We start from the raw sequence: 27,831 nt of genomic DNA on the forward strand, positions 1-27,831 counted from the left end.
TTATCGAACAGCCCCTCCAAAAACCACATTATTAAAAAAAAAAAACCCAATATGAAAAGATTCCTAGACCAAACCTATAAAGTTTGACTTTTAAAGGCAAATGTATCATGATTAAGTAATTTTGCAATAAAGATGTAGAGACCTTACTACCGTCTAATTTGTCAATAATTTTTTGACAATTAAAATAAGATTATTTCACTCCCTATACAAGGCTTAATAATTTTGAAAGGAAGGGCAAAATCACCACTTCACTTTTATAATTCAGATTAAATTAACTCTTAATTCGCAGTGTTTAGGGTGAGAACTTACATATATATAATTTTTATTTTTTTTTATGATGCCTAACATGAAAGCAATAAAAAGATGATTAGCGGGGGCCAGAGAATTAACAGCAGGAGTGTCCTGTCACTACTACTATTGAAAGATGCACCCAATCCAATCATTAACAATTCCATTATTTTATAATAGGAAGCTTCATGTCAAATCAAGGTCTGCCTACAAATTCGTGCCAGAATTTGCTCTCCTGGTCATCACTTTGCCAGGCATCCATAACCAAAAGCTTTAAATGCAAACAGTTTAAACACAAGAAGGGATCTCTCCCAATCCTAACAAAACCCAACACAATATCGTTCAAGAACATGCACATGTGCACCAGGCATCATCAATATCTCTTATTTTTAGTATTAAACAGCAACCACAGATTTAAAGCATAGCTGCACAAAAGAGACACCAAAAAGAGGGTGCAAGCTTTGATTATGTCAAGGAAATAAATTACTATAGCAGATGATTGTGGACAACGTAGCTTTGGGGAGTTAGCATCCCACTCGACAGCATCCTTTACCTGTAATTAATTCAAGAACAAGAATACAATCTATGATGAAAAAATTTAGTCAAGGACTATGATCTCCATTTGTAAAGAGTTCCTGAAATCAGCTGATATAAAATGCTGAGTGCACACTTGTCCGTTTCCCCTTTTCTTTTCCAACCTTTGACTGAAACCCTAAACCTTCTCATCCACCTCGGTGGATTCTGGTAACCCATCATGTTTTTGTGGTTTGATGCCATTCATTGATAGGCTACGACGCTCCTTCCCTCCGGGCTTAGATGAGGCATTGCCATACCAGATCATTCCTATTACTGCAATGATCATACCTATAACTACATGAAGATTGAGACCCTCTTTCCCAAATAAAATAAATCCCAAGATCAGGACAAGAATTGTCTTCATATGTCCAAGCACTTGGAATGACACAGCACTAAACCTGCCAATGCAAATGAATTGGCTGAGGTTTGTCCCTACTGCGATGCTGCACGACAGGAGTATGAACAGCTGTAGAAAACAAAGAGCAAGTCAAATCATTTTTAAGTAAAAACAACTGGCCACAAGCACCCATTCATCTTGAAAAGCTAGTCAGACTACTGGGCTTTTGAACATAGCCACAATAGTTAAATAGCATGCATTCAGCGAGGTATACTTTAGTATCCACAAAACAAGCATCTATGCAATCATTTAATATCCAAAACACAGTCACGCCAAATCCACACCCTAAATGTATAGGGCATGGATAGATGTTGCTACACCACTTTAGATATATCATACCACATTACATCAAAAATAACATTCAACAACTAAAAGGTGAGTGCCTTTCTCATGTTTTCTAGAAATAACAGGAATGTCATAACTAGAAGTATCAACTTGTACAGTTCAAGTGTGAAGACAAAAAACATTCCTCCAAGACATAGAACATTCCTCCATGCTGTTTCTAATCTCTGACCAATTATTGTCAGGGATTACAAGTTCATTTTCTTTCCTTAAAGGCATTTCACCATATTGCTTACACGCAACAAAATTATCATTGTGTCATTAAGATTGTTATGTATTCAGCCCAAACACCAATATTTTTCCTTCTGGCTCGGTAATTAAATTGAGTCCCGATGTCAGTTTAAACCATCCTCAACTTGACCCGTCATAACCCATTGTCATTCCACATAGTACTTATCAGGGTATAAGCTAGATGCTTACACTTTCCTTTTGGGGAAACAATGTTATAAGCATATACTCGGCCACTGTTTAAAGGCATGCATGAGTTGTTCTTTTCATGGTCTTATCATAATCAAGCATTGGCTCGAACCCTCTGTGGGTCCTCTGATATGCTAGCTTAAAGTTCTCAATTTCAGAGAAAATTTATGAAATTAAAGCACAACTCAAATACCATTTCAAAACCAGAAAACATAAAGACAACTTACAATGGATGTGATACTGTAGGCATAGGAATCAACTCTATTGTTTGTCAACCAATAGTCCAAAAAGGGCCCTACTAACAGCAAAGATGCAGCTTGTGCAGGAGCAGTGTGCCCCAATAAGTTGAAAGATCCTAGAGAATACCTCCGTTGAAGAAAGTGTACATACTGCAGAATGTAAAATCCCAACAATGTTTAACAAAATATAGTATGCAAACAAAGATTAGAAACGGACAGAAACTAAGATTTGGAAGAATCAACAACACATAAAACGCTCTGTACAGGAAGTTACCATGACAATTAACATGCCCCAACTGCACCCGTATTAGCATAAGATGGTGCAGGTTAAAAACTTGTTCTAAATTGACTAATTTATCTAATGAATGCAGTTAAATATATCCTCATAAATATGAAAGGAAAGGTACATGTTAGAGGAACCTGTACTTGTCCTGTTATAGAATCAATTTTGAATTTAGCACTCTAAGCCAATTTCAGCTTTTAATGCCAATCATATGCAATATCGTGGTTCAAAACAGAGTTACTTACATACTGCTGCAGGGAAGTGCTCCAAACTGCTATTACAGCAGCTATAAATCCTTTGGCATTAACGCTCACGTCCGTAACAGTACAAACTGCCACACCAAGGAGAACTACTAATATGCTAAGCTTTGTGTCCCTTGAATACCGCACATTGTCCAAGACAACTTCCAGAAAACAAGATACTGGGATCATACTCAGCTTCGCAATCTGACAATAAATTATAAAAAAATAATGTAAAATTGTAACTTCTAAAATTGACACAGTAGAGAACAAACAAACAGGTAGAAATACTTTTAAACTGACCTGATAAAATCCAACTGAGTTCCACATCAAACTCACATTCATTCCAACAATAGAACAGTTTGCAAACAAAACGAACTTCAGAAGATCAGGCAGTGGTAGATGGGAAGGCTGGATATAACCCAGCCACCTAAGAACAACAGTTAACAATGTTGTTGTGGCAAAATGCAGACCAGTTAATGTTGTAGCTGCAAGAAATCATTAAATTAAAAAATCAGGCTCGACGCAAAAATTGAAGTTAACAATGAATTATGCTGTTATTAACTTAATCATTTTTTTTCATTTTTCATTTTTTATAAATAACTTAATTATGTTTTTTAGAAGTCTTAAGCTGTATTATGCACAATACTAGAAACTGGTAAAAATATGTTCAATTCTATGTGTACATTTACTAATAGGTGGAATTGCGGCACAAATGCACAATATGAGCAACTTGATTGCTTGACTGGACTCCATTCTTATGTTCAGGAAATTATTAATTATGAACAAAGTATGTAAAAAAGTGCAAGTTAACATTTATCCCAGATTAGGTCCACATGATGGTATTACATTTTACAACAAAACTCACTTAAAGTAGGTAATAAAGCACAGGAATCCAGTATAAATTCTAATACAGTTACTTAATAGCAGCCAGCAGAAATGATATAGTGATGCCTGGCTTCCTATCCCTGCACAATTGATACATGCATGCGTTCATTCTACCTTCTTTGAGACTCATAAGAATATAATGTTATGCATTCTAAAGAAAGCATGGCCAAGACCAAGACCAGAAAGCCTTGTCCTAAGCACTTGGCTTAAACTACAAAATATGCAATCAGTTTGATAAAGCAAAAGTCAGAAAATGACAGAATATTTTGGGTAGATTGTCAAAATGATCATACCAAAACTAAAACCATATGTAGCCATCAGGGCCTTATTGACCAGGATGATTCCAACAGATGTGACAACATTGAACAGCCATGAGGCTGCATCATCAGCCGCCTTCCTATCAGCCTTGGTTGAAGACATTTTCTTCTATGACTTCCAATTATCAGCAGAATCTTCACTGGCCGTTCTTCATGAGAGAAAATACTATAATTGGAAGGTTAAAAGCTATGTGCAGTATCTGTGCTCGAGGAAAAAAAAAAAAGCAAAATTAATTAGTTACGCCATGACATAATAGCATAAGAACAGAAACTGGTAGTTTGAACTGAAAACACAAATTGTAGATGACAAAAAAATGCAAAACGAATGTGTGAGAACCCCACAACTATCCAAAGAAATGATGTGAATCAAATTAGTCATTCAATTACAGCTAAAATGTACAGAGCTCCCTGAGCTATCGAAAACATTTTCATGGACACCACTATATTAATCCATGAACTATAGGTTTTTGGGTTGAGACCCCATTTGGAGCTTCCAATCCAAACACTCAATGAATAAGGTGGTCGCTTTACAAATTTTTTTTTCTCAAGTTATTTCAAAGGAACCACTAAGGTGTGCATAAATAAGCCCACGACTACAACGTGATGCTCATTCTAACAGCTGATCCAGCACACTAATGTTGCCATTTCAAGCCGTCGATATACGTCCAATAAAACCTTACGCAACATAATGCAATGGAAGAAGAAATCACGCATCGACCCAAATCTACTGTAGTATTACATTACATCAAATTTCATCATGATCTACCTCAAAACTATATATACCATTTTAGATTTCATGTGAACTAAGGTGCCTTAATCAAGCAGAGTACTGAAGAGAACCCGACAAAGTCATCGATTTTTAAATATCAAAACAAAAACAGATCAAAAACAATAACAGCCCAGGCGCTTAAATAATCCCATTTTCAATTTCAGTGAATAAGACCCCAAATTGAAGCAAAAAAAAATCACAAAATTGATGCAGATCCAACCAAATTCAATCACAGATCAGAAAGTCAAGCTAAAAATTACTAAAAAGGAAAGCAATTCAGGTCAAACAAATCCAATCATGCCGGTCATTACAAGGACCAGAATGAAGTAATTGGTATGTACCTGGAAAAGAAAGAGGCTTTCCGGGAAGGAATTGAGACTTCTCCCGGGAAACAAACGGAAAAACCGACGAATTTAGTTTCAGAGTTTAGAGAGAGGGGGGAACGTGTGTGAGTTATAAAAATGGGCTTTTGGCCTTGAGGGAAATCATCAATATTTAAAGAAATTCTATCGAGAGAGAAAGAGACTGTTTTCATAAAGGGAATTAAAAATCATCAGTTTAATTTCTTTCGTTTTCAGAGACAAAACCTCCAAACCAAAAAAACAACTCCTAATTTTTAATTAATTAACAAAAAAATAAAATAGAAGCAGTCCTTCCGTTTTCATTTCTGTTCAAGGTCATGAAATACGTACCTTAGATACAGTATTCCATACGAAAATATCATGTGTATTAAATGAAATTGCCATGTTAATCAAAATCGAGTCAGTATTCATGATTCACACGTATCTCATAGAATTAAAAATCTTGAATCTTTGAGTTTTGCTTCTTCTTTTTTTGTAATTATTAATGAGTATTTTTTGGGAATTATTAGAGATTAATTTGAATATTACCAGTTAATATTTTTCATTTTGTTTTATCGATTTAATTTGTGCAGCCAAATATTTTTGTGATATATATTATATGGTCAGTTGAGGTAAAAATTGAACATTGTTCAAGAAAGAAAATATTGAGATGGAGATTTTTTTTACCTTGCCATGATGAAAGGAAGGGAATATTCTTCTCTTTTTTTTCCGACTCCGGTAATAATTGCCACATCAGTCGCTAGTCAAGGCTGGATCGATTAGAAATGGTACTACCTAGCTCCTTAGATTTTGATTTTAGGTGTTTGGAAGATGATATATATTATTTTTTTAAAGTATTTTTTTATTTAAAAATATTTTATTTTATTTTATTTTTTAAATTTTATTTTTAACATTAATATATAAAATGATTAAAAAATATATAAAAACTTAATTTAAAATAAAAAAAATTAAAATTTAATAAAAAAATAAATTCAACTTCAACACTAAAACTAGCACAGCTTATATAAAATATTAAAGTTTTGTTTAATACTTAAACCTTAAAACTATAATAAAATTAATAGTTTTGAAGAGATGTTAAGGTGGTGCTTGGCGGTACAACTATATCTTTGAAAAAGAAATAACTTTATTTTTTTATTTTTAAATTATTTTAATGTGTTAATATTAAAAATAAATTTTTAAAAAATATTCCTTTAATATATTTTAAAACAAAACAAATGATTCTACTTTAATACATTAAAACAAAAAAAATATATTTAGAAAAACATCGTATACACCACCACACTATCACACAGGCAGTAAGTTGACGAGTATCTTATTTGAAAACTCAATTGAAAAGGACAGGTTTTATATGCGATACGTGTCGTTTTCTTTCGTTATCAGATTTTAAATAAAATTATAGGCTTTTATGGCATTTAAATTATAGGCGGAAATACTGGAGTTTTTGCCGTGGAGGGGATATGGACCTTGAAATCTGAAGGGAACATTTGCACATGGCTGTCCATTAACCCGGCAGTATTTTAATATTGTAATCTCATTTTTATTGCATTCTTTTGGTAAATTCATCTGGATTTAATAAATATAATCATGTACAAAATAAAAAAGATTGTGAGAATATTGATATAAAATATTCTTCTTATTTCTGGTCCATAAAAACTGCAGATGTTCATATAAAAGAAAATAAATTATTAAGCAAGCCTAATTTTACATACATAAAATTTTTTTCGGATTAAATATAAATTAGTTTTTTTATGTTTTTGGATAGTATTAATGTGTTGATATTAAAAATAATAATAAAATATTATTTAATGTATTTTTAAATAAAAACACTTTAAAAAATAATTGTTAAGATAAATTGATGTGATATATTGACATTTCATTTACGATCATAGAAAAAGAAAGATTTTATTTTTTTTTATGGGCTAGAGAATGGATTTATTTTCTAATTTTACGTTTCTTTTTTTTATTATTATTGTGGTAGAATAATGGGATGGCATTTTCCTATAAAATTGATTGACACATGGTATAAAGTGGGGAACAAAATAATTTAATAATCTTTACTGCAGGAATATGAGTGTCTTGCAAGGATTTGTTGACCCTTTTCTTAATCGAGAAGTTTGACCTTCTTTAACCCCCTTTAATTTAGGCATAAGAAGCCTCTGCCTTGCCTCATCACAAGAAACCACGTTGATTGTTACCGTTTATTAAAGCATAAGAAACTTGCGATTAAATGTCGGTCCAAGTTACACCATTAATTCATCCGTGCAAGATGCATGCATTAATGTCTTTTTTTATGAATAAAATTTAAGTTAAATATTACCAATAAGAGTTTTCTTAAGAAAAGAATTCCCAGAAAAAACAGTGTTTTTATTTTACGTTTTGAATCTAAAATAGAACTTTGATATGTTATTTACTAATTTTGTTCTTTTCTTAACTCTAAGCAAATTAACGTCAAGCTCTAATTCATTATGTATGTGTGCGTGTTCATGGATTAGTGAACGTAACAGTCTTTCAGTTGAATCTGTCAAAAAAATAATTATGGAATTTTTTTAGACCTGTTTAAAAGAATAATTATAATTATTTTTTAAGATTAACGCATCAAAATAATTCAAAATATAAAAAAATTAAGTTAAATTTTAACTAAAAAAATTAAGTTAAATTTTTTAAAAACATTTGTATAACTGCGTTTTCAAATAATATAGTAGTGATGGCTGCTTCTCACCCAAAGCCATCATCTTTGAATCTAATGAAAACAATTTTAACTTCTGATTTCTTACTTGAGAGTAAAAAACTAGAATATTCAGAGAATAAATGATCGATAAAAATTACATAGTAATTAAAGTCATGTGAAATCGTCCATGCATCGGAAGATATTGTGTTTTGTTTTAAGTGGTTGATAAAATACAAGTGTTGAAGTAAAAACGAAAGAAAGAGAAAGATAATAATAATTGATCATGGAACCGATATAGTTTAGAGTTGGAAATGTTGGGTGATGAGGCACCATAAGTATTCGATTGAAATCTTTTAAAAAAATTAATCCACTCCAACAAAAAAATAATAAAATTCATATACGCAAATTAAGAAAAGGATTGTATTTGTTCCCTAGATATCATCAGTTCGAGTTCCACAAATCTTAGGGCCACTAGAGGTTTACATGGTCGTTAACTTCAAGACCCGTGAGATTAGTCAAGGCGTACATTAATCAAAAAATAAAAACAAGGTATTAAATTAATGTGATGATAGTGTGGGTATATTTTCCTCGTTGCATTGTAATAGCTTTTTTTCTATTAAGGGTCTATTTATTTTTATATTTTAAAAATATTTTTGAAAAAAAATTGATTTTTTTTACTTCAAAATAATATTTATTTATATATTTTTAAATTATTTTGATGTGTTGATATCAAAAATATTTTTTTAAAAATATATTTTAAATAAAAAATATTTTAAAAATCAATCACAATCACATTATCCAACTAATTTTTATTTTGAATTCAGTAGGAGGCCGGCAGACTTATCATATGGGATTAATGAATTTATTTGATTTTAAGATTTTAATGATAGATTTATCAATGCCACCGTCATTACAAAGGGTAGATAATCAACATCTCATCCAAGGCAAACCACTTTAATCGTACCGTTGTCATTTTCATCGTAAACCTAATCAATTTGGTGGGATGCCTTTGGTGACTAGTGGTGTCTTCCTTTCCCTTTCATCACTCATGCACCTTTTGGCAAAGGGCACCGATTCACTCCTCGGCTGTCTTTGAATAGTAAGTGTGTGCTTGTCTATTCATCGTGAGGTTGATGGCACAAACAATTATAACAAAAGTTTTGAGAATTTTTATTATGAATTATAATAATAATTTAATTTTTAATTCTTTATCTTTTATAAGTAAAAAAAATATTTCTTTAGCTCCTTTTTTTTTTCATTCATTGCTTCTTTTTTTTTTAACTTCTTACAATTCAGATCACAAAAAAAAAAAAAAAAGAATCAGCAGAGAAAAAACTGCAAAAAAAAGGATGAAGTTAGTGTTTCCTGTGTTCAGTACTTCTCCTTTTTCTCAACTAAATCAGCAAAAGAAATGGAAAAGAAAAGGGCGTCAAATTGACAGAGAAGAGGATAAAGTTGCGATGGAGAGAACAAAGGCAACAAAGAGAGTGTGGAATTTTATGGTATGACTAATGGTGAGAAAATTGTGTGGTTTGTTTTTGTGTGTTCTTAAGAGTTTGATGTGATTAATTATTCTTTAATTAACAAAATGGATGTACCTAATGAGAACATTCTTGATCTCTCCATCAACCCCATAATTTTTTAAGGAAAAGTAGTGGTTTTATGGGTTCTAACATCATTCAATGTTATATTCATCATTAAATACCAGATTAATTGAGAATTCACTTTTATAATTAGTTTTGTTTCGCCTTTTATGAGGTTATCGTTATCTAAAAAAAATCTTGATATTGAGTTGGTATTTAATTTTGCAATTATCTATTTTTGTTATCATGTAGTTAAAGAAAAAACAAATTAAAAAAATAAATAAATTATAATCAGAGTAAAGTCTATTATTCAATTCACAGGTTTGATGTACTAGCTTGGCTTACCCGATTCATACAGGGCAACTAACTTGAAATGGATTTACCCTTACTTTTGAAAAGGAATTTTTATTTCGTTATTTGCCTCAACACTGCTTTGTTTGTACCATGATTTAGAAACTCTTTTGCTGTCGTTCATTAACTCATTATAGATAAATCATTACCCTACTTTTGTGATATTTTGCAAGACTAATGTTGAATTTGTAAACAATAATTGGTATCAATATAGCAAAGTTTAGCTTAAATTCTACATCTATTTATTGAAATTCAACAGTATTTGTTATTTTTTTACTAACAATACATCAAAAGCTCATAATGAATTATTAGTTAGATATCTTAAGACCATTCAACACATTTACATAAGTATTTTGGTCCTCAACAAAACCATTACCTTTGTCTGGCTCATAAAAATTATGCAAATCCTAAGCGCTAAAACCACGTACCTTGGGTCTAACAATCATTTCAGGCCCTAACACCTTGGATCTGGTAATCACACTAGGTCCGAGCACCCATGCCAAACCCAAGCATCATGGATCTAGGAACCACGCCAAACCCAAGCTACTTGAGTCCAACATATTTTGTCTTGCAAGCATGATAAACCCATATTATGTGGACTTAGCAAAAATTTCTTTGTTTGAATTATCTATTGCCGCTGCTTTTTTTAAAACATAATATTAAATTAATCTACCTTATTGGATTTAGTCAAGTAAATGATTCGAGTCTCATATTTTTCTCACTATCATAGTCTAAGCACCTTTTTTTATGTTATACAAAATTTGGTCTAACCCACGACGTGGCATGACCCATCAATTTAGGTTTACTCGAGTTATTTTTTTATTTTTTTTTAAATTGAATATTGTTCTAATTTTAGGCTTTGTGTTCCACAAAGTTATCGTTATCTCATGCCTCAGATTATAAATTTTGTAGGTTAACCATGGCCGGGTCAGGTCAACCCAATATATCTTTGTCTCTATTTAATATATTATTCAATATATGACTGCCTTAATATATATTTTTTTTAAAATCTTCTAATACATTATTATCCTAATATTTTAAAAATATTTTGTCTGGTGTGAATCGGATTTTTAACTTCATAATATCTTTATATTTGTTTTAATATATATATAAAAATAATTCAACCCGTAACATGACAAGGGCAAAGAATCTAGTGAACCCTGTAGCGTGAGAAGACATGTCAAGGCTCGGAACTAGACATAATGCAAGTTTCAACTAGTTAATGAGTCCTTTATGGTAATGCGTACAAGTCTCCATAACAACGCTTCATTTAACTAAGCACCAAATCCATTTTTTATATTTTTTTTCAATGAAAAATAATAATTTTACTGATACCAAACAAAACACAAATAGATTAATGCTTTTTTTTTTTCCTGGATTGTAAGAGCTATTTTCGGATTAGATTACACGTAAAATGAGATCAAGTTTTCTCTTCGGGTGATTTTAACGACACTCTCCTGTATCAAATTTTGTGTAATCAAAGAAATTTAATAAAAATTTCCAGGTGATAGTCTCAAGATATAAACTTAATTCAAAATAAACCAAACCCAGTTCAGCTTCAAAATTGGATAATTGGGATCCATCGATCATTTATTGGCACCTGTTAGCACACATTTTATAAAAATTTAATTTTTTTATATTTTTAAATATATTTTAAGATGGTAATATCAAAAATATTTTTTTTTATATAAATTTTAAGTATAAAACAATTTAAAAAATTATACAGCCATGATCACCCCTTAAGTTAGCTGGCACACACATACTCGCAAATAGGCTTGAGTGCACAGCTTTCAATGATTTAAAACACCACTCTGAAACTTTAGACGAATTGAAAATTTTCCTCAAAGAAAAGAAGAAAAGGATGAATCTTGAATGCATTGCTAGATTGAAACCAAGTTCTAAATCAAGTCACTGTCCAGAATTCTAGAAATCGCCGCTGTGAATATTTCCTACAATAAAAACACTAATTGCACCCTTCATATGCTTAAGCTTAAACTTATCGACAGTTTACTCTTAGCTCATCATGTGAGAATTAGGTCAAAATCAACTTAGGAAGTGCGAGAAACAGTTGTTTGAGAAAGAGTAACTATTTTGATTCTAAACGTATAATTTATGGATATTATTAGTGACTGGATCTGCTATCAAATTACTATTCTAAGATATTTATCGTTCAAATCAAAATTGCAACTCTAGTATCAAGAGTTCACTAGCATTTGTTCGACAAGGATAAGGGTCCATTTTAAGAGTTGCTCATTGACGAATGTTATCATTCTGAGTTGTAGTTTGAGAAGTTTTAGATAAATTGATTGAATGAATTTGGCGAATGTGATTATATATCCAACATTCCACTGCCAGCTTAGTGCGTTGGCAAACAATGAGGACAATGAAATGAACACGAACTTAGAAAAAATCATTTGACTACATGGAGTAATTTGAATTCCTCAAAGATTTCTTGCAATCAAGAACAAAGTGTTTTCAACTTTTGCATGTGTTGGTGAAAAATTGGATTCTATCATAATTAAGCCAAGTATTTTTATGGTTTTGCAGCACAACTATCGCTACTTCTTTCTGCTTGTTTCTTCGTCAGCTCTTCTCTACATCTTCATATTTGCAATGTCAGCTTTGAACATACAATTTGTTATGAATGATCATGGAACTCTCTAGAAGGCGATGAAGGAATCACCTGCCTTTGTGATATTAATGGTTTATTCCTTCATTTTCTTCTGGTTTGTTGGAGGTCTCACCTGCTTCCATCTGTATCTTATTAGCAGAAATCAGGTTTTTTTTTTTTTTGAAAACCATTCTCTTCTTATGCTTAAGCATTAATTTTTGTTAAAGTCAAATATTTTTCCTTATAGAATGTGAAACATTTTTTCAGCAATATTGGTTATGCATGGTGTTTCCCTCTCTATATGCCTCTCATGTTAGATAAAAATCTCAGTCTAAGTAGCAATCCTTTTGTCGAAATTAATCAATAAAGCATGAGAGGTTCATCCAAATAATTTTGTATTTCATTTCCAACATTTTAATGGCCCGTTTTTTTAGCTCTTTAACATTTTCTTCAGACTCTAGATTAAAACTGCTGCCATGGAGCAATCAAACAGGCTAATGTGTTTGACAGTGTGGTAGCGGTTGTTTTTCAAATAACTTTTTGTACCGAAATACATGTGCTAATGATGTTTTTTTATTTTTTAAAAAATTATTTTTTGACATCAGCATATCAAAACGATCTAAAAAGTACAAACCCCAATTAATTTTTAACAAAAAATATAAAATTAAAATTTAAATGTCTATGACTAAGGGTGCTTCGGGAATTTTCTTGAAGTATTCTGCACCAAGACAAAGTATTTAAGAAATAATTTTCAGGCTTATGTACAGGAAAAGATGCCCATGCGTATAGCCCGAGAAGTAAAAATAATGATTGAGAGGGAGACAGCCGAATAAAAGTACACGACAATCTAGAAATTGATAATTGAAAAGAAAGAAGAAGTTAAGTTGATTGTTATTTTATTAATTTATAACTTTTTTATTGTAATATTATTAATTTCAATACATAATATAAATTATAATAAAAAAATAATATCTAATTATTTTTTAAATATATATAAATTCGATCGTAATATCTAATAACCAAACGTGGTGCATTCAAGGTTACTTTGTTTTGTACACTATTAATAAACATAATTTTATCTTTATTTTATGCGTAAGAATATATTAATAAACCCTAATAAAACAAATTCTGTTTTTTATTGGATAACATCACAATATATTCTATCATCACCGAAATCAAATTAATCACAGCCATGAGTTTGAATAATGATTTCTAGTCCAACGCAGAGTCTATACATGATACTTTCCATGGTATTGGTCGTGATGAAGGGGTGGATGTGTTTTATGCCTTGAAGGTATTCTCATCAACATTTAAATAGTAAAATTATATATTATTTTTAGAAGTCAATTCACCTTTCATTAAAAATGATTCGGTAAAATCTACAAACAAAACAAAATTAAATTAGGAACCTGTATTAAATACTTTTATTTTTATTAAATAATTCACAACATCTTACATGTGAGCATGTATAAATATATCTTGTTAGGCTAATTATTTCGATAATAATTTTCAATATAATTCACTAACATAGTTTTTTTTTATTTGAGTTATTATATAAAACACTAGAATTTTTTCTATATATGTAACTTATTAAAATAATTAATAGAGGAAAATTAACTGTTATTTTAAGTAGAAATATATAATGGTTATATATATAACAAATTATTGAAAATTTATCTTCCCACAATTCCAAAAACAAAAAAACGAAATTAAAATGCAACAAATTTTTTTCTGACGTAAATAAAAAAACCACCAGATCAATTTTATCAAAGGCCCATTTAACAAGGTAGGCCCCACGCCCGCACACGTATCAGCAAAGCCCGACCCTTTTCCCTATATTTCATGAATGACTTGTCAAGGAAAAGGAAAAAACTCATTCCCGCCAAAGAAGAACAATTTTGACGCCTCCAAATCTCTCTCTCCTCCTCTTTCTACACTTTTCAAATCTCTCTCGGCGTCAGTTTTCAGTATCCAATCCAGGTATGCTATTTTTCTCCACTCAATCTCTTAATTTCCTTCAAATCTCTCTCTCTCTCTCTCTCTCTCTCTCTCTCTCAATAATTATTGTATCAAAATAAAATTCTGATTAATTATTAGGACAAAAACCCTAACTAAATCACTTATTAATTCGATTAAACTAATCCGAAGCCCTTCTCATGAAATCCGCTAAAAACCAAACAACCAATCCGATCTAAATTAACAAGTTTGCCTTTTTTTTAAATCAATCAGGAAAAAAGTGGAAATTCGAATTCGGTTTCGGTATCCTAGGGATTGGCGGAAGAAGCAAAGGAATTACAGCAAATGCCTGAGAAGATAAAGCTGCAGCTTTTCCCAATTGATGAAGCAACTCTTGTGGGCTTGGAAAAGGTGTTGACCCCCCCCCCCCAAAAAAAAAAAAAAAAAAAAAAAAAGATTTTAGACTCTAGAAATTCTAAAATTATTTTTAAATGTTGAATTTATTTGATCTCTGCAGGATGGGTATTATCCCTACTTGGAACTCACTCTAAGCGCTCGTAAAAAAGTATCTTCGGTGCTTAAGCATTTAAATGACAAGTGGGGTTCTTCCAAAATTGCTAGTGGGGAGCCGGTTCTATATCCGTATAACGTAGCTGAAGGTTTAGCTAGGAGGAAGTGGACGTTGAGTGACATTGATATCACTGCAGGAGAGGTCTATGCCGCTATTGGGAACCCTTCTGTTTTCCGTCTAAGGTTTTGTGCCCGATCACTTTCTTGTTGCATTTGGTTGTTTGATAGTTAGGTTTAGTTTTTTGATTTGTTTTGTTTTTTAAGGTATGGTTGGTTCTCTAAATCTGAAATTGAACCCGTTGGACTACCTTCAGCGTCAACTGCCGACGAGGCCTGTTTACAACCTCAGTTCGTGCAGAAAGTTAGCAGTATTAATACAGAGAGTACTTGTGGTGAAGTGAAACGGATGGAGGAAACAAGTGAAGAGTTCAAACCAAGCACTTCAACTGGAGCAATGAATGCGTCTCCTGATGGATCAATTGGACCTAAGGTACTGTACTCTTTTTTTTGGCATTTTCTGTATTGATTGTTGTTATTGTGTTACCGAGTAATTTGCTTCATTTGAGTATTCAGCAATCCTTTCCTGGCTCAGTTATGACTTGTGAGTGCGTCTAAATTTCAGCATTCAGTAACTTAAGAAAACATTTATATAATTGCCAAATGATCACAATGATCATAGGATTTCAATTATTAATGATTTTTGGAAGTTATTTGAGAAACTGTAAGATCTATTTCCCCAAATTATTTGATTAATATGATCTTTGAACTAACTATTCTATACCTTAGTATGGAGGTTTGGTTGGAATATGCCTTTCAATGTTGTATCTTTCTGTAATTTGGTAATTTGTATCTAACTAGGGCAATGAAACAAAGATGCATGTTGGCATTGGGCAGCCATCAACGCTGTGGAATGATAGTCTAACTGACATAAGCATTGGGGGCCTGCTATCTGAAGCATCATTGCAAGGACTGTTGAATTCCTGTGATCCAAGATCAAATGGGAGTAACCCAGGCTTGCAGCCATCTCAGATAATCTCTGATTCATTTGATGCCTTTATTACTGCACAAGTAAATTGTTTCCAAGGACCGGGGCTTCCTCCTCACAGTTCTAGCTCATCTATTTTGGATGCTGAGGACACATGCCACGCCTTTGCCGTTAAAAAATTATCTGCCTCAGGCAAAGATTGTCGAACTCTGAGTGGAAGTGCATATTCTCAGGCCTGCAGTCAAGATACTGATTCAAAGTCATATATGCATCCAACTACGACCGAGGTTTGTTAAGTTCTCCCATACTGTAATTTACATGTAGAAATATGAATGAGGATACTAGTTATAGTTTAGTTACATTGTTAGACCCCTGTCGATGCTGCGTGCCTGTTAAATTGATTTATATAAATGTTTGATGGTTTCAAGTAATTTGAAGTGCATCAGAGCTCTGCTAATTGATACTTGATAATTCGGTACGATACATATTTTGGTTAGGAACTTTTGTGGGCATTTAAATCTCATAAAAAGTTGAAGTAGTTGAGACCAGATGTTTCACGATTTCAAAGAGTCTACAGTGAGCCCTTAATTTTTTTCGCCTTGTTTTGTGGTCAATAACCAATCTGGCTTTCGACAGGACCTTGGGTGCAAAGAATCTGAAACAGAGCTCTCACTTGGTTCTCGAATGTGTAATCATGAAAACAGCCTTGGGCTTTCAGGAATCAAATGGGTACTTGAATCCACAATTGAAATATTTTTATTTTCCTCCTTGCATAGAACCTTACAAATATCTGATTAATTTTCTTGACGCAGACTGATTCTTTGGGACCCTTTGACCTCGGCCTGTCGTCTTCTAGAAAGATTATCAATGGTGACAGTTTAAGCATCGGCAGAATTATAGCTTCTGATTGATTTGTTTTAATATTTTAAGCTGGAACTTTCTGCACTCGTGAAATTGAAATAAGCAAAGCTATTAGCTTGATGGTTGAATAAAAACCTGTAGAATATCATTTTCAAAATGTTTGAAATATGTTTTAGTGATAACTAGTCATGGATTGCCGTATTATGCACGATGTGTTTGCTTAAGAAGTTCATAATTGAAAGGGCTAACGGCAAGGTGCTGACTGCTAACTTATACTTGGCTTTGTAGAATGCTAAGCATAAGTTTTACTTGGTGCTAAACCTAATATTTTTTAATCAATATATGTTAAACTCAAGTGCATGGGAGTCAAAAAAATGTCAAACTCAATAATTTTTGAATCAAATACATGTTAATCTCAATCACAAGTGGGTTAAACAAGATATCAAACCCAATACTAATGAGTTTAGTTATGTGTTGAATTTAATCACAGGTAAGTTTGGCAAAATATTAGATTTAACACTCTTGAATTTAGTTGCATGTCAAGTGTGGGTGGGTTGATAAGATGTTGAACCTAATATTCTTGAATTAGCTAAGTGTTGAGCTCGAGTGTATGCAGGATAGGAAAGATGCTGAACATAATTTTTTTGTGTTCAGTTATGCATCGAGCCTATTATATGTGAGTCTTGAAAGATGTTGGACTTAACATTTTCGGGTTCAACAATGCACTAAGTCCAAGTATATATGGGTCTAGTAAGATGTCAGTCCTGATATTTTTGGGTTTGGAATAATTCCAAAACCAAATAAATATAGAAATGATTGTTTTTATAAGTTCTATATCGGGTCATAAGGCTATTTTTATGATTCTAAGAATCTATAATAGTTATTTCTCTACACCTCTAATTATATAAAAATCTTTAAAGAGATTGTAATATTTTAATCAAAATTAATATTGATGTAAAGATTATTTTTATTAATATTAATATTGTGTAAGAGATATTATTTTATCAAAACTTTTAAAAGAAAATGACTTTCCACCCTCTCAACAAAATGACAAAGTTAAGGGGTTATAAATATTATTTGAACCGTAAATAAAATATTCATATTTTTTATTCTCTTATCAAACATTCCTAGAGCATTTATAATATAAAAATTAAAAATAAATATTCTTGCTCTTATAATTTAATATTTATTTTTTCATTTATTATGATTTTTTTTATTAAAAAAATCATTTAAAAATCCGTAAGCCTCAGAAAAAAACTGTTTACAGGAACAAAGACTTTTACCATCAACTATATGCTCCACCGATTCTAAAGAAGAGAATACTATGAACATTTCATTACTCATTATCTAAACACTAAAAAAGACCTTAGCACCAAGTATATTGTATTCTAAATCATCATCAATTAACTATGAAATTTGAAGGTCTACAAGGGTACTTAAATTTCTGTTCAAAATAGCAGTGTGTACAGCATGATTATTAATTTACTGTTCCATCTTGTCTCTTCTTCAATGTGCTTGGAGTGTATTCTTCAAGTTTAGCTTATGCTGATAACTAGGGAGGGAGAGAGCTTTTCTGTTTTCCAGGTAGCTCCTTGTTTTCTCCGTGCTACAGTCTCTTCGAAGGTTAAACTGTCCATATATTCCCCCAGAATCCAGAATCTTAGGTATGGGGCTAGGCTTGTAGTGGAAAATGCTTGTTCATTTCAAAAGTTGCCGAAGGCCAAATTATTTTTTATCGTAAATCTAAATTGATGTGCGGTCTCTTGGCTGTGACTGGAGAGACATCCTTGAATTTCACTAATCCGTAAAAAAAGAAAAAAAGAAGCTAAAACTATCCCTAGATAACACAGACCAACTCATTGGTGATGGAGGCGACAAAAGAATCGTGTCTCTATAGACTTCCTCACTCTTTATGGCGGATAAAGCAGGGGCAAACAAAGATGCAGGGTATTCCATTTAGCAAAAATCCAAACAATATGCTGGTCAAAGGGCGGCAGATTTGCGCATTTCTTGATTGATCAAAAATGGATATTGCTCTATGCCACCGACGATCATATCATACGTAATTCTCGTTACCATTACTATGTCACCTAGAAATCATCGTGATTTTGATTCCCCGCAACAAGTTGAGGATTCTGAAAAAGGGGTGTGTTCAGAGCAAGAGTTCAATGTACTCGCCACCTCAGTCACTAGAGAAGTTGAAACAAGAAAATGGGTATGTTAAGGGAGAGAATAGAGGGAGACCTATTGGTCAGAGAGAAGCTGGGAAGTTGTCCAGACAAGAATTGGAAAAGAATGGACGAGAGAAGTTGGTTGAGGGAGAAGGGTTAAAGAATGATGTTGGAAATGTGTCGCAAAGACTTTCTTTGAAGAAGGCAGTGGGAGATGAACTTGTAGATGGGTGGCCAAAATGGCTTGTCGATAACTTTCCTAGTGAGGTTTTGGCTGGTTTGGTTCCAAAGAGTGCTGATTCTTATAATAAGCTAGCTAAGGTTAATGTGCTATGTTTACTGTCATTTCATTTGATTAAGTTCTTAAATGATATGCTATAAATCATCTAATTGGGATTATGTTTTTCATTTACAGGTAGGCCAGGGAACTTAAAGCAATGTGTACAAAGCTCGAGATAGGGACACTGGGAAGATAGTTGCTCTAAAGAAGGTTAGATTTGACACATCAGAGCCTGAAAGTGTCAAGTTTATGGCAAGAGAAATAATGATGCTGCAGAAGTTAGATCATCCAAATGTAATCAAGCTTGAAGGAGTAGCCACGTCAAGGATGCAATATAGTCTTTACCTCGTTTTTTATTTCGTGTAGTCGGACCTAACCAGGATCGTCTCCCGTCCAGGCGAGAGGCTCGCTGAACAACAGGTTTGAACTTCCTCCACCTTCTTTGAGATACAATTGTCTGTAGCTGTCTGTTGGGGCCATAATGATGAACTGAACATTCATGAGTGGTTTGCAGCCCAAAGATATGTGCAATCTATAAACTCCTGGAAAGCATGAAGAACAGGAATGGAGAAAGTTTCAAACATTACATTAAACTGGGAAAAATGGAAATTCTATAAACTAGTGTTCCATCAATACTGAAGTTTTGTATACGCAAAGATATGCATGTATATTTAATGCAATTCCCTATGGTCTCTAATTCTATAATTGGAAACTCTAAATTTGGTGATTCGGTGCCTTTAATTCGATACAGGTCAAGTGCTACATGCTGCAACTGCTTTCAGGTTTCCAGCACTGCCACGAGAGGGGTATTTTACAGAGACACCTTAAAGCTACCAACTTGTTAATAGACAAAAAAGGGGTGCTGAGAATCCCCGATTTCGGGCTCGCAAATTTCTTCACACCTCAACCAAAACAGCCACTTACCAGCAGAGTAGTAACCCTTTGGTATAGAGCTCCAGAGCTGTCACTGGGTTCCACAGATCATGGAGTAGGTATTGATCTTTGGAGTGTTGGATGTTTATTGGCTGAGATGTTCATTAGAAAGCCAATCATGCCTGGAAGGGCAGAGGTAAAACTTCTTTTACCATCATTGATGCCTCAAGTCTCGTTTTAGGTAACGAATTGAATGAAATTGTTTGTTGTAGTTGTTGTTCTTTGACATTCCATCAGATACAATCAACAATTGGATTCTTCTCCAATGTTTTCAATACTAGATCTTTGTGCAACAGTGTGACGACATGGTACCGTAATAGCCAGTAATCAATGGAAAGGAATCTGCTGTACTTGTAATTTGAAGTGATACAATCTACCTGTTCTATCACAAGCTGCTCTTTTGCTTTTGGTCTTTTTCATCTACTTCCAATGTTTTTCCATAACCACATCGTCTCTTCTTTAATGAATCAATTAGAGATTCTGCGACCATCAAGAAGTTCGTTGAATCAATTCCTACTCTTATTTAAGACATTCTATGACCCATCAAGAAATTCGCACAATCGAATTCTAGAGGAGCATATTGTATTCGTTTCCATTTTCATGAATGCAGTGTGTTAGATGAGTTTTGTTGCTTTCAGGTCGAGCAACTTCATAGGATCTTCAAGCTTTGTGGTTCACCAACAGAGGACTATTGGAAGATAATGAGGCTACCAACAAGCTTCAGACCACCACAACACTACCCCCCTGCAGTTCTTCTCTTCAAGTCCACTGCCATGCCAACTTCCAGATCTACCAGTAATTTACAAAGAGGAGGACGAGCCAGCTCAAATCAGTGATAGGAAAAGGTACGTCCCCAAAAATGCTCCTCAATTTATTAATTTAATTCGTTACACTAGAAATCGATGAAATTATACTTGCTTGTCCTTCCTTCCACCTCTTAGGCGCAGGTCAAGAAAGCAACCATCCAGGGCAAGTCGAGAAGGTCATGGAAGAAAGAAATCAATTTCTCAACATGCCAAAGAAGGAACAGAATCTTCCAAAGAGGTGTATTCTTGTTTTAATCTTCTCAACATACATGTATATATATTATTCAATGAAAAAGTTAGGATGATCTTGTAAATAATCTATTCCGATCTCCTTTGTTTTAGGTGGAGAAAATCTCAGAGCCAAGTACGAATAATAGCCTTGAGACAGGAAACAGTGCAAGTAGTGGAAGCACATCCTCTGTACTAAAGCCAATACTGATACAAGAACAAAGCCTCCACCGCCCATCCTTTTCGCCAGTTCTTGATCTTTCTAATCAGAACAGATTGTTAAGAACTGAGGCTCATCCCAATGCCACCAAGAATATCCAGTGCTTCACCCGTTTACAGGCTTCTATAACAGACATCATTAACCATAATGGAGGCAATGCAATGTTAGCTGGTTATCGCCGGTCTGTTTCTACTTTGGATTTTCGTACTCTTGATCCAGAAAAGATATCGAAACTCTTTGGACTGGATAAAGATGAGGCCAAGCAAAATTTCTCTAGTTATGATTTGCAACTTATTTGTCGATGTGATGTTGCATCTTCAGCTCTGGCTTTCGTTGTGATGTAATGGACAATGCATTCATATTTCTTAGAGATCTCAACTTTTGCTTGCATTAATTACCGAAGAGTCATTTTATTATGGTAGCATTAATAATAAAAGATAAAAATTCATTATAAATAATTCTGTATATTTGTCGCATGTATATGACTTAGTGGTGATCGTCCACTACTCAAAAAATTACAAGTCTATTTGGCAAATATGAAAAGACAAAAAAATTCTTGTTTTTTATCAGTAAAATATAAAATGGAAATCGTTACTTATTATTTTAGTCACTAAAAATCCTAACTGGTCTTAAAGATCGGGTATGGAAACTGGTTTATAAAGAAAATGTATTAGCACCCTAACTATGACCTATCTAAGGTAAGCTGCATTGTTTTGTTGTATGATAAAATCTAAGGTTTTGATTGTGTTTTTTAATTGTTGGTCCTGTCTATCTAAGATTCAAGAAAAGTTCTTCTCAATAAGGATGTTCTTATCTTAATGAGGTAAAACCTAACCGTTCTAACGTCCGAAAAAAAAAGTTAATATCCGAAATACATATTACGTGTAATATCATGTCCTAGATACTAAAAGATAAACAAAATAAAACTTTTGTTGTTTTCAAAATTTTAACCGTTGTTCTCTTGACTTTAATAAATTGGTTATTAAAATCAAAATGTATGGTAAAACATTATTTTTTGGTGTACGAAAAACACTATGATTTTTTAGCTTTGAAACACTTGAATTGCATGCACAAAAATATATTTTTTTCTTTTTTCAAATTCTTTTTGTATTTGAAAGTTTTGACAAAAACCAAGTATTTTCATATAAAATTTTATATTTTTAGCAACATAAAAATATCTAAGCTACCTCCTAGATATCGGATTTTGTATTTTTAGCACACTTTTCCAGCAACAAGTTTCAAATATTCTTCTTCTCTATTTTTTGCTACCTCCTAGAAATATTGTGTATGTGGATGGTATGGTCTTGACAAGGAGAGAAGAGCATTACAAAAGTATTTGGCATCAAGATTTGAAAATGAAAGATCTCGATCAACTTAAATACTTTTTAAAAATCGAGGTCTCTAGATCTAAGGCTGGAATTTCCCTATCACAACGAAATTATGTAACAGACTTGTTAACCAAGACTGAAATGCTATCTTGCAAACCTGTAGAGACACCTATAAAGATGAACCATAAACACCGACAAGCATGAAGATCAGGTTCCGGCAGACAAGGAGCGTTATCAACGATTAATTAGGAAACTAATCTATTTATCTATCACACACAAGGCCGAACATAGCCTATGCAGTAAGTACGGTGAGTCAGTTCATGCATTAATTGAAGCACATATGAATGCAGTGTATCGAATCTTGAGGCATTTGAAGAGTGCATCAGGAAGAGGATTGATACTCTCTAAAAATAGGGGGTTCGTGGAATTGAAGAATATACAGATTCTGATCGGGCAAGGAATCAGACTGATAAGAGAATATATTTTGATTGTTATTTTATTAAAAGAATCTTGAGTGAAAAATTATATAATTTCCATTTATTTGGTTTGAAGATCAATTAGCTGATATATTTACAAAAATAATCTCAGGAAGAACGTTCCATTAAGCGATTAGCAAGTTGGGCATGATTAATATCTATGATCTAACTTCAAGTTTTTTGTTTTTTGTTTTTTTGACCTCTTCAACAGATGGAAATCTCCAACCAAGCATTATCATTTTCCTTCTGCTTGGACTGCTCCTTTCCCCTGATACAATGTCACCATCCAAGTCAGAATGCAATGCAATCCTACAACGTTATCAAATAATAAACACGAAGGAATAGCAGGAAACCCTGAACTAGATAGCTCAAGCTTCCTTACAATCACAAATTTCTATTTTGACACAGCAACACCGAACACAGCAGTATATCTATCAAGTAAACGAGGACGCTAGAGAGATGGAAACTGCTACACAATAAAACAGCATTCTTTTTGGATGAAGCCGGCATTAAAAAGGTTATCCGAGATAGAAGCAGCTGTATTTACTGTATATGAATAGGGTGATTAGCTCAAATGATTCCTTGGACGGACTGTCTCATTTCTGGCAGCAGGGCGTCACTCTAGCTCTGGAACAGATTACCGTTGCCTGAAGCCAGCATTGATTTAGTTTTCATCTATGATGCTGTTAAACAATTCTGCAACCTCTTTGTTATCTGGTAACACAACACAGAAACATGAAAATATCACGCCTGGAAAGTCACATGGTTTCAGTTGCAAGGATCTCAGCAAACCCATAGACCCCAGAAAAGGGCGTCCAAGACAATGTATTCATGTTGTGCACTCACATTCTACAATCAAAAAGGCTTTAGCTTGGCGAGGACATTAAGGTACAGAAAATAGCCTTAACCACTTGAGCGGTCTCATCCAAAGTATATGCTGGGTTGAGAAACAGAGATGACAATCTGGAGATTAGTTTTTTGAGGGTGGGTTCCATAAGTCATCCAGACTCTAGTCAGGAGCGCTAGGGTTACTGATTACAAGGATAAGGGATTGCAGATTCTTGTGTTTACCAGGAGCTTCGAAGTGGGATTCAAGATGTGGCTCTCTCTCTCTAGTTTACGAGTCAGTAAAGATACTCAGAGGGCTCGGCCAAATCAGTTCGAGTTACAAGGATCAGTTAAAGGCCAAGGGCAACCAATTCAAGGTTCTTGCTTAGAAAATTATGCCTTGGCCAGGATGATGGGCTGAATTTCATTTCATCCGGCTGCAATTCTTTAAGGAAAAAAACTGAAGAGTTGAAATGTCAAGGTTTTAGATGTCGGTTGCAGCCAAAAGAGCAGTGTTCTGCCTTAAGTGGAACAATTACATGGATTGGAAGGTAAATGATGATGACTGCAATTCCCTCTGGAAGATAGGAGGGAATTGATTTATGCAATTCCACAGGACAGAGCTTTCAACTGGATTTTATTTATGCAATATACAAGGCCCTTATCAGCAAGCTTGGTAAGCAGAAGTCCTATTTGAAAAGGTAGCCTTGTCAAATAGATTTTTCCAACAATTGGATGAAAAATTCGACCTCTTGTGAGAAAGGGACACGAGCATCGAGCATTAAATTTAAAACGACAATACAAGAGCAATAAAATGAGCATACCTTTCCTCTTGCCTCCTCCTTGATCAACATAGCGGGCAGTATCATTGAACACCCTCAACATTGGAACAATGCCATTAGATGTCCCATTTGTCCCACGAATATAACTTCCAGTGGCACGGATGTTGTGGGCAGATACACCGATTCCTCCTACTGATTTACTGATAACAGCACACTCCTTCAATGTATCATATATTCCTTCAATACTATCATCAAATATCTGGGTTAATCTTCAGCAAAAATAAAAACCTCTTGAACCAAACACCATATTTGTAAACTAAATTAAAAATTTGCAGAAGACTTCCATGAACAGATATGCACACAACATAATACATACTTGAGGTCTTTGTGTTCCAGCATTGAAAAGGGTGGGAGAAGCATGAGTGAACCATCGCTGAGACATCAAACGGTACGTTTTGATAGCTGAATCAATATCAACTTCGTGAATTCCAACAGCAACCCTCATCAGCATGTGCTGTGGCCTTTCCACAACCTTTCCTTGGACCTTCAGGAGGTAGGATCTTTCTAGGGTCTTGAAGCCAAAGTAATCATAGTCAAAGTCCCGATCATAGATGATCTCAGAGTCCAAGCGAGCAGAATTCTGAAGCAAAAATGTTATTGACAATCCATGGCTCATAACATTAGGTGAAGCGTCAGGTAGTGGATATATCTATCTCTACAACAAATAGAACAACCCATTAAATTTAAAATTTTATTTCAGTCAAGTTGACAGGAACCAGCTAGATGTGTTTAACCCACATTTTTGGTAACACGACCACTCTACAACAATGTTAAGAAGAACATTTTCCTTTTATTCTCCTTTTAATTTCAATAAAAAGAAACAATTAAATCCAACAAGCCATAGAATAATAGACTGGAGAAAATACCTTTATGATTATTTCATAAACATCATCAGCAATCAAAGCAGCCTTCAGTCCAGATTTATCATTAAAATGGTTATACATAATTTTGATCCTGCAGCAACCACCAACCCAGATCAAACAACAATTTCCAAACAATGAAGCCTATTGGTTAAATAGAATAGAAGCAGCATCATATAGTATGAAACTTGCGTCTCAGAAAATGATTTCTGAGTGTTCTTGTGCAGGTTTGAAACAACAATCCTGGCAGCCAACTGCATCAGCAAAATAACATTTAATGGTTAAATCAGGAAACAGGCCATTTACCCTTCAGTCCTCAATTTTGTTAACCTAAGGAGCAGACTAAAGTACTAATGTTTTTACAACACAAAAATAGTGCCAGGCCCAAGAATTAGTGTATGTGTTTTGAAGTCTGGAAGAATATTCTCCAGATCCCCACCGAACAATTAGAAAATCCACATAGATATGCACCAGCTGTAAGACCTAGAGTGTACCCAGAAATCAAGAGAAAATAAAAGGGACCAATTCATGAAAAGAAAAAACTCAGAGAGGCATAATCAGGATGATTGGCAGTCATAGCAGCGGCAGTCTCAGCAGCCAATTCATCAAGTTGGCTAGTGGTGACACCTTTGTAGACACCAGCACCAGACCTTCTGAGACACCAAGACTGGGTCAAAGTGGTCAATGCTAAGGCCATAGGAAGCTTCTTCAGTCTAGCAGTGATCTTGTCGAAGTGGACAGTTTCTTGCCTCCCATCTCTCTTCACCACATACATTTTTGCTTCTTTCAAGACTTTAATCAGACAGGTTTTTAGGTATAGCAGAAACGAGGGCCCAGAAATCTGACATGCTTGAAGCTGTTCCCTTATCCCTTGAGCGTAATAAATTCAATCCACCACTGCGCTATGATTTGCTGCCTCTCTATTATAAGCTTGAAAAACAATATTTTGGCGCAAAACCAAGGACACCTTCCAATTAACTCCGTCTTCTCAATGGAGACTAATCACCAACTTTGACACGAGAAGATTTCAATGTAAGTGAGAAAGAAAACAAAGGAAAGTCCCTGGCCATGGTTTGCTAGGCCATCCTAACTTCGTCCACGTCAATGGAGTGTAAATGAGCAACACAGGCATGTGATCTTGCACCCTTCTTGTACCTCTCAAATTGTCCCAGCAGCGCCAGAAAATAATAACTAGTAAAATGCCAGAAATCTTGACATGGACCTAAGACTACAACCCAGCAGGAGCCACCATTATTGTGACTGTTTCTTGCACCCTTTCCTTAAGTCCAAAAACCACGAAGGGCCCAAATGAGTCCAAAAAGCAGAGCAATCGACACCTGATATCCCTATCTCGTGTTAATCACCATTGCTCTTTCCCAGCTCATCGTGAATGGCACGTGATGGACCATGGGCTCCAACACCCCGACTTGTGCCAGACCATGACATATTAGTACCAGTCGCCCTCTCATAGGCTCACTTTCAAGGCTGATTAGGGGTGATTAGTGTCTAATCATGCCGGCCAGTCTGGTTAGGGTCGTCTTCCCTACGACTCGACGACGCGGGAGTTCAATCGGGAGAATGGGGCATGGCCCTCAACAGCTACGGGGGAGTGGTCACAAGCTTCCCACCTCGTCTCCATATCTCGAGGTTGGTCATGGTTTTGGGTTACATGCAGCCCCCATTGTCAATTATATTGTCTCGATGACAGACCAGCATCTTGATTGAAGCATGATTTGTGAACAGAAATTGTTGTCATTAATGGTCACTAAGTCAACAAATTGAAGGAAAATCTAGATACAAACAACCATGTTATAAGTGTAAGAACATTATTTACTTTCAATTCATGTTTTATTGAAAGTTCAATTCCATTAAACTCCGATATCGTTTCTCAATAATTTTGATTTTAACAAAGATTATTCTAACATTCACGATCACAATGATTTAATTACCGCTTCTAAATTCACACAGTTTAATGTGAATTAATCATCCAACAGCAGAAATCTATGTAAAAATCAAATGAGAAGGGCTAGAGGTAATACTCGAAGGTGATGTTTGTCATTGCTCGGCCCAACTGTATTTTTAGAGATTTTCTGAAATTTTTTAGTTTTAAATAAATTTTAAGTTTCTAAATTGTTTTAATGTCCTAATATTAAAAAT

The 27,831-nt window shown here is 34.0% G+C and overlaps 3 protein-coding genes and 1 pseudogene across 10 annotated transcripts; 2 read left to right on the plus strand and 2 right to left on the minus strand.

Annotated features, from left to right (window-relative positions):
* Positions 1-725: 725 nt before the first annotated feature.
* Positions 726-5,385, minus strand: LOC118039027 (UDP-rhamnose/UDP-galactose transporter 4). The gene is made up of 6 exons (XM_035045593.2): positions 5,097-5,385; positions 3,963-4,186; positions 3,085-3,269; positions 2,788-2,988; positions 2,248-2,409; positions 726-1,330 (listed from the first exon to the last, which is right to left on the minus strand). Exons 2-6 carry the CDS (start codon positions 4,087-4,089, stop codon positions 1,001-1,003), a joined length of 1,005 nt encoding a protein of 334 aa, XP_034901484.1. The 5' UTR covers positions 4,090-4,186; positions 5,097-5,385; the 3' UTR covers positions 726-1,000.
* An 8,802-nt stretch (positions 5,386-14,187) lies between these two features.
* On the plus strand, positions 14,188-16,859 carry LOC118039017 (TSL-kinase interacting protein 1). The gene is made up of 7 exons (XM_035045583.2): positions 14,188-14,310; positions 14,560-14,697; positions 14,804-15,039; positions 15,121-15,346; positions 15,715-16,128; positions 16,478-16,570; positions 16,654-16,859. Exons 2-7 carry the CDS (start codon positions 14,632-14,634, stop codon positions 16,750-16,752), a joined length of 1,134 nt encoding a protein of 377 aa, XP_034901474.1. The 5' UTR covers positions 14,188-14,310; positions 14,560-14,631; the 3' UTR covers positions 16,753-16,859.
* Positions 16,860-18,064: 1,205 nt separating this feature from the next.
* On the plus strand, positions 18,065-21,736 carry LOC118039010 (uncharacterized; annotated as a pseudogene).
* A 1,516-nt stretch (positions 21,737-23,252) lies between these two features.
* LOC118038982 (ribonucleoside-diphosphate reductase large subunit) lies at positions 23,253-27,315 on the minus strand. Of its 8 annotated transcripts, none has more exons than XM_073409369.1 (6): positions 25,867-27,281; positions 25,681-25,768; positions 25,131-25,394; positions 24,797-24,999; positions 23,991-24,661; positions 23,442-23,858 (listed from the first exon to the last, which is right to left on the minus strand). In XM_073409369.1, the coding sequence occupies exons 1-4, from the start codon at positions 25,932-25,934 to the stop codon at positions 24,994-24,996; spliced, it is 426 nt and encodes a 141-aa protein (XP_073265470.1). In that variant the 5' UTR covers positions 25,935-27,281; the 3' UTR covers positions 23,442-23,858; positions 23,991-24,661; positions 24,797-24,993. The 8 variants fall into 8 exon arrangements, with proteins under 8 accessions (XP_073265471.1, XP_034901452.1, XP_073265472.1 ...); XM_073409367.1 differs by having other exon boundaries at positions 23,442-23,894; XM_073409370.1 differs by lacking the exons at positions 23,442-23,858; positions 23,991-24,661 and adding an exon at positions 23,253-23,412 and having other exon boundaries at positions 25,131-25,469; positions 25,867-27,315.
* Positions 27,316-27,831: the final 516 nt, after the last annotated feature.

The sequence above is a fragment of the Populus alba genome, chromosome 5 (assembly GCF_005239225.2).
Source record: "Populus alba chromosome 5, ASM523922v2, whole genome shotgun sequence".
Taxonomy (NCBI): domain Eukaryota; kingdom Viridiplantae; phylum Streptophyta; class Magnoliopsida; order Malpighiales; family Salicaceae; genus Populus; species Populus alba.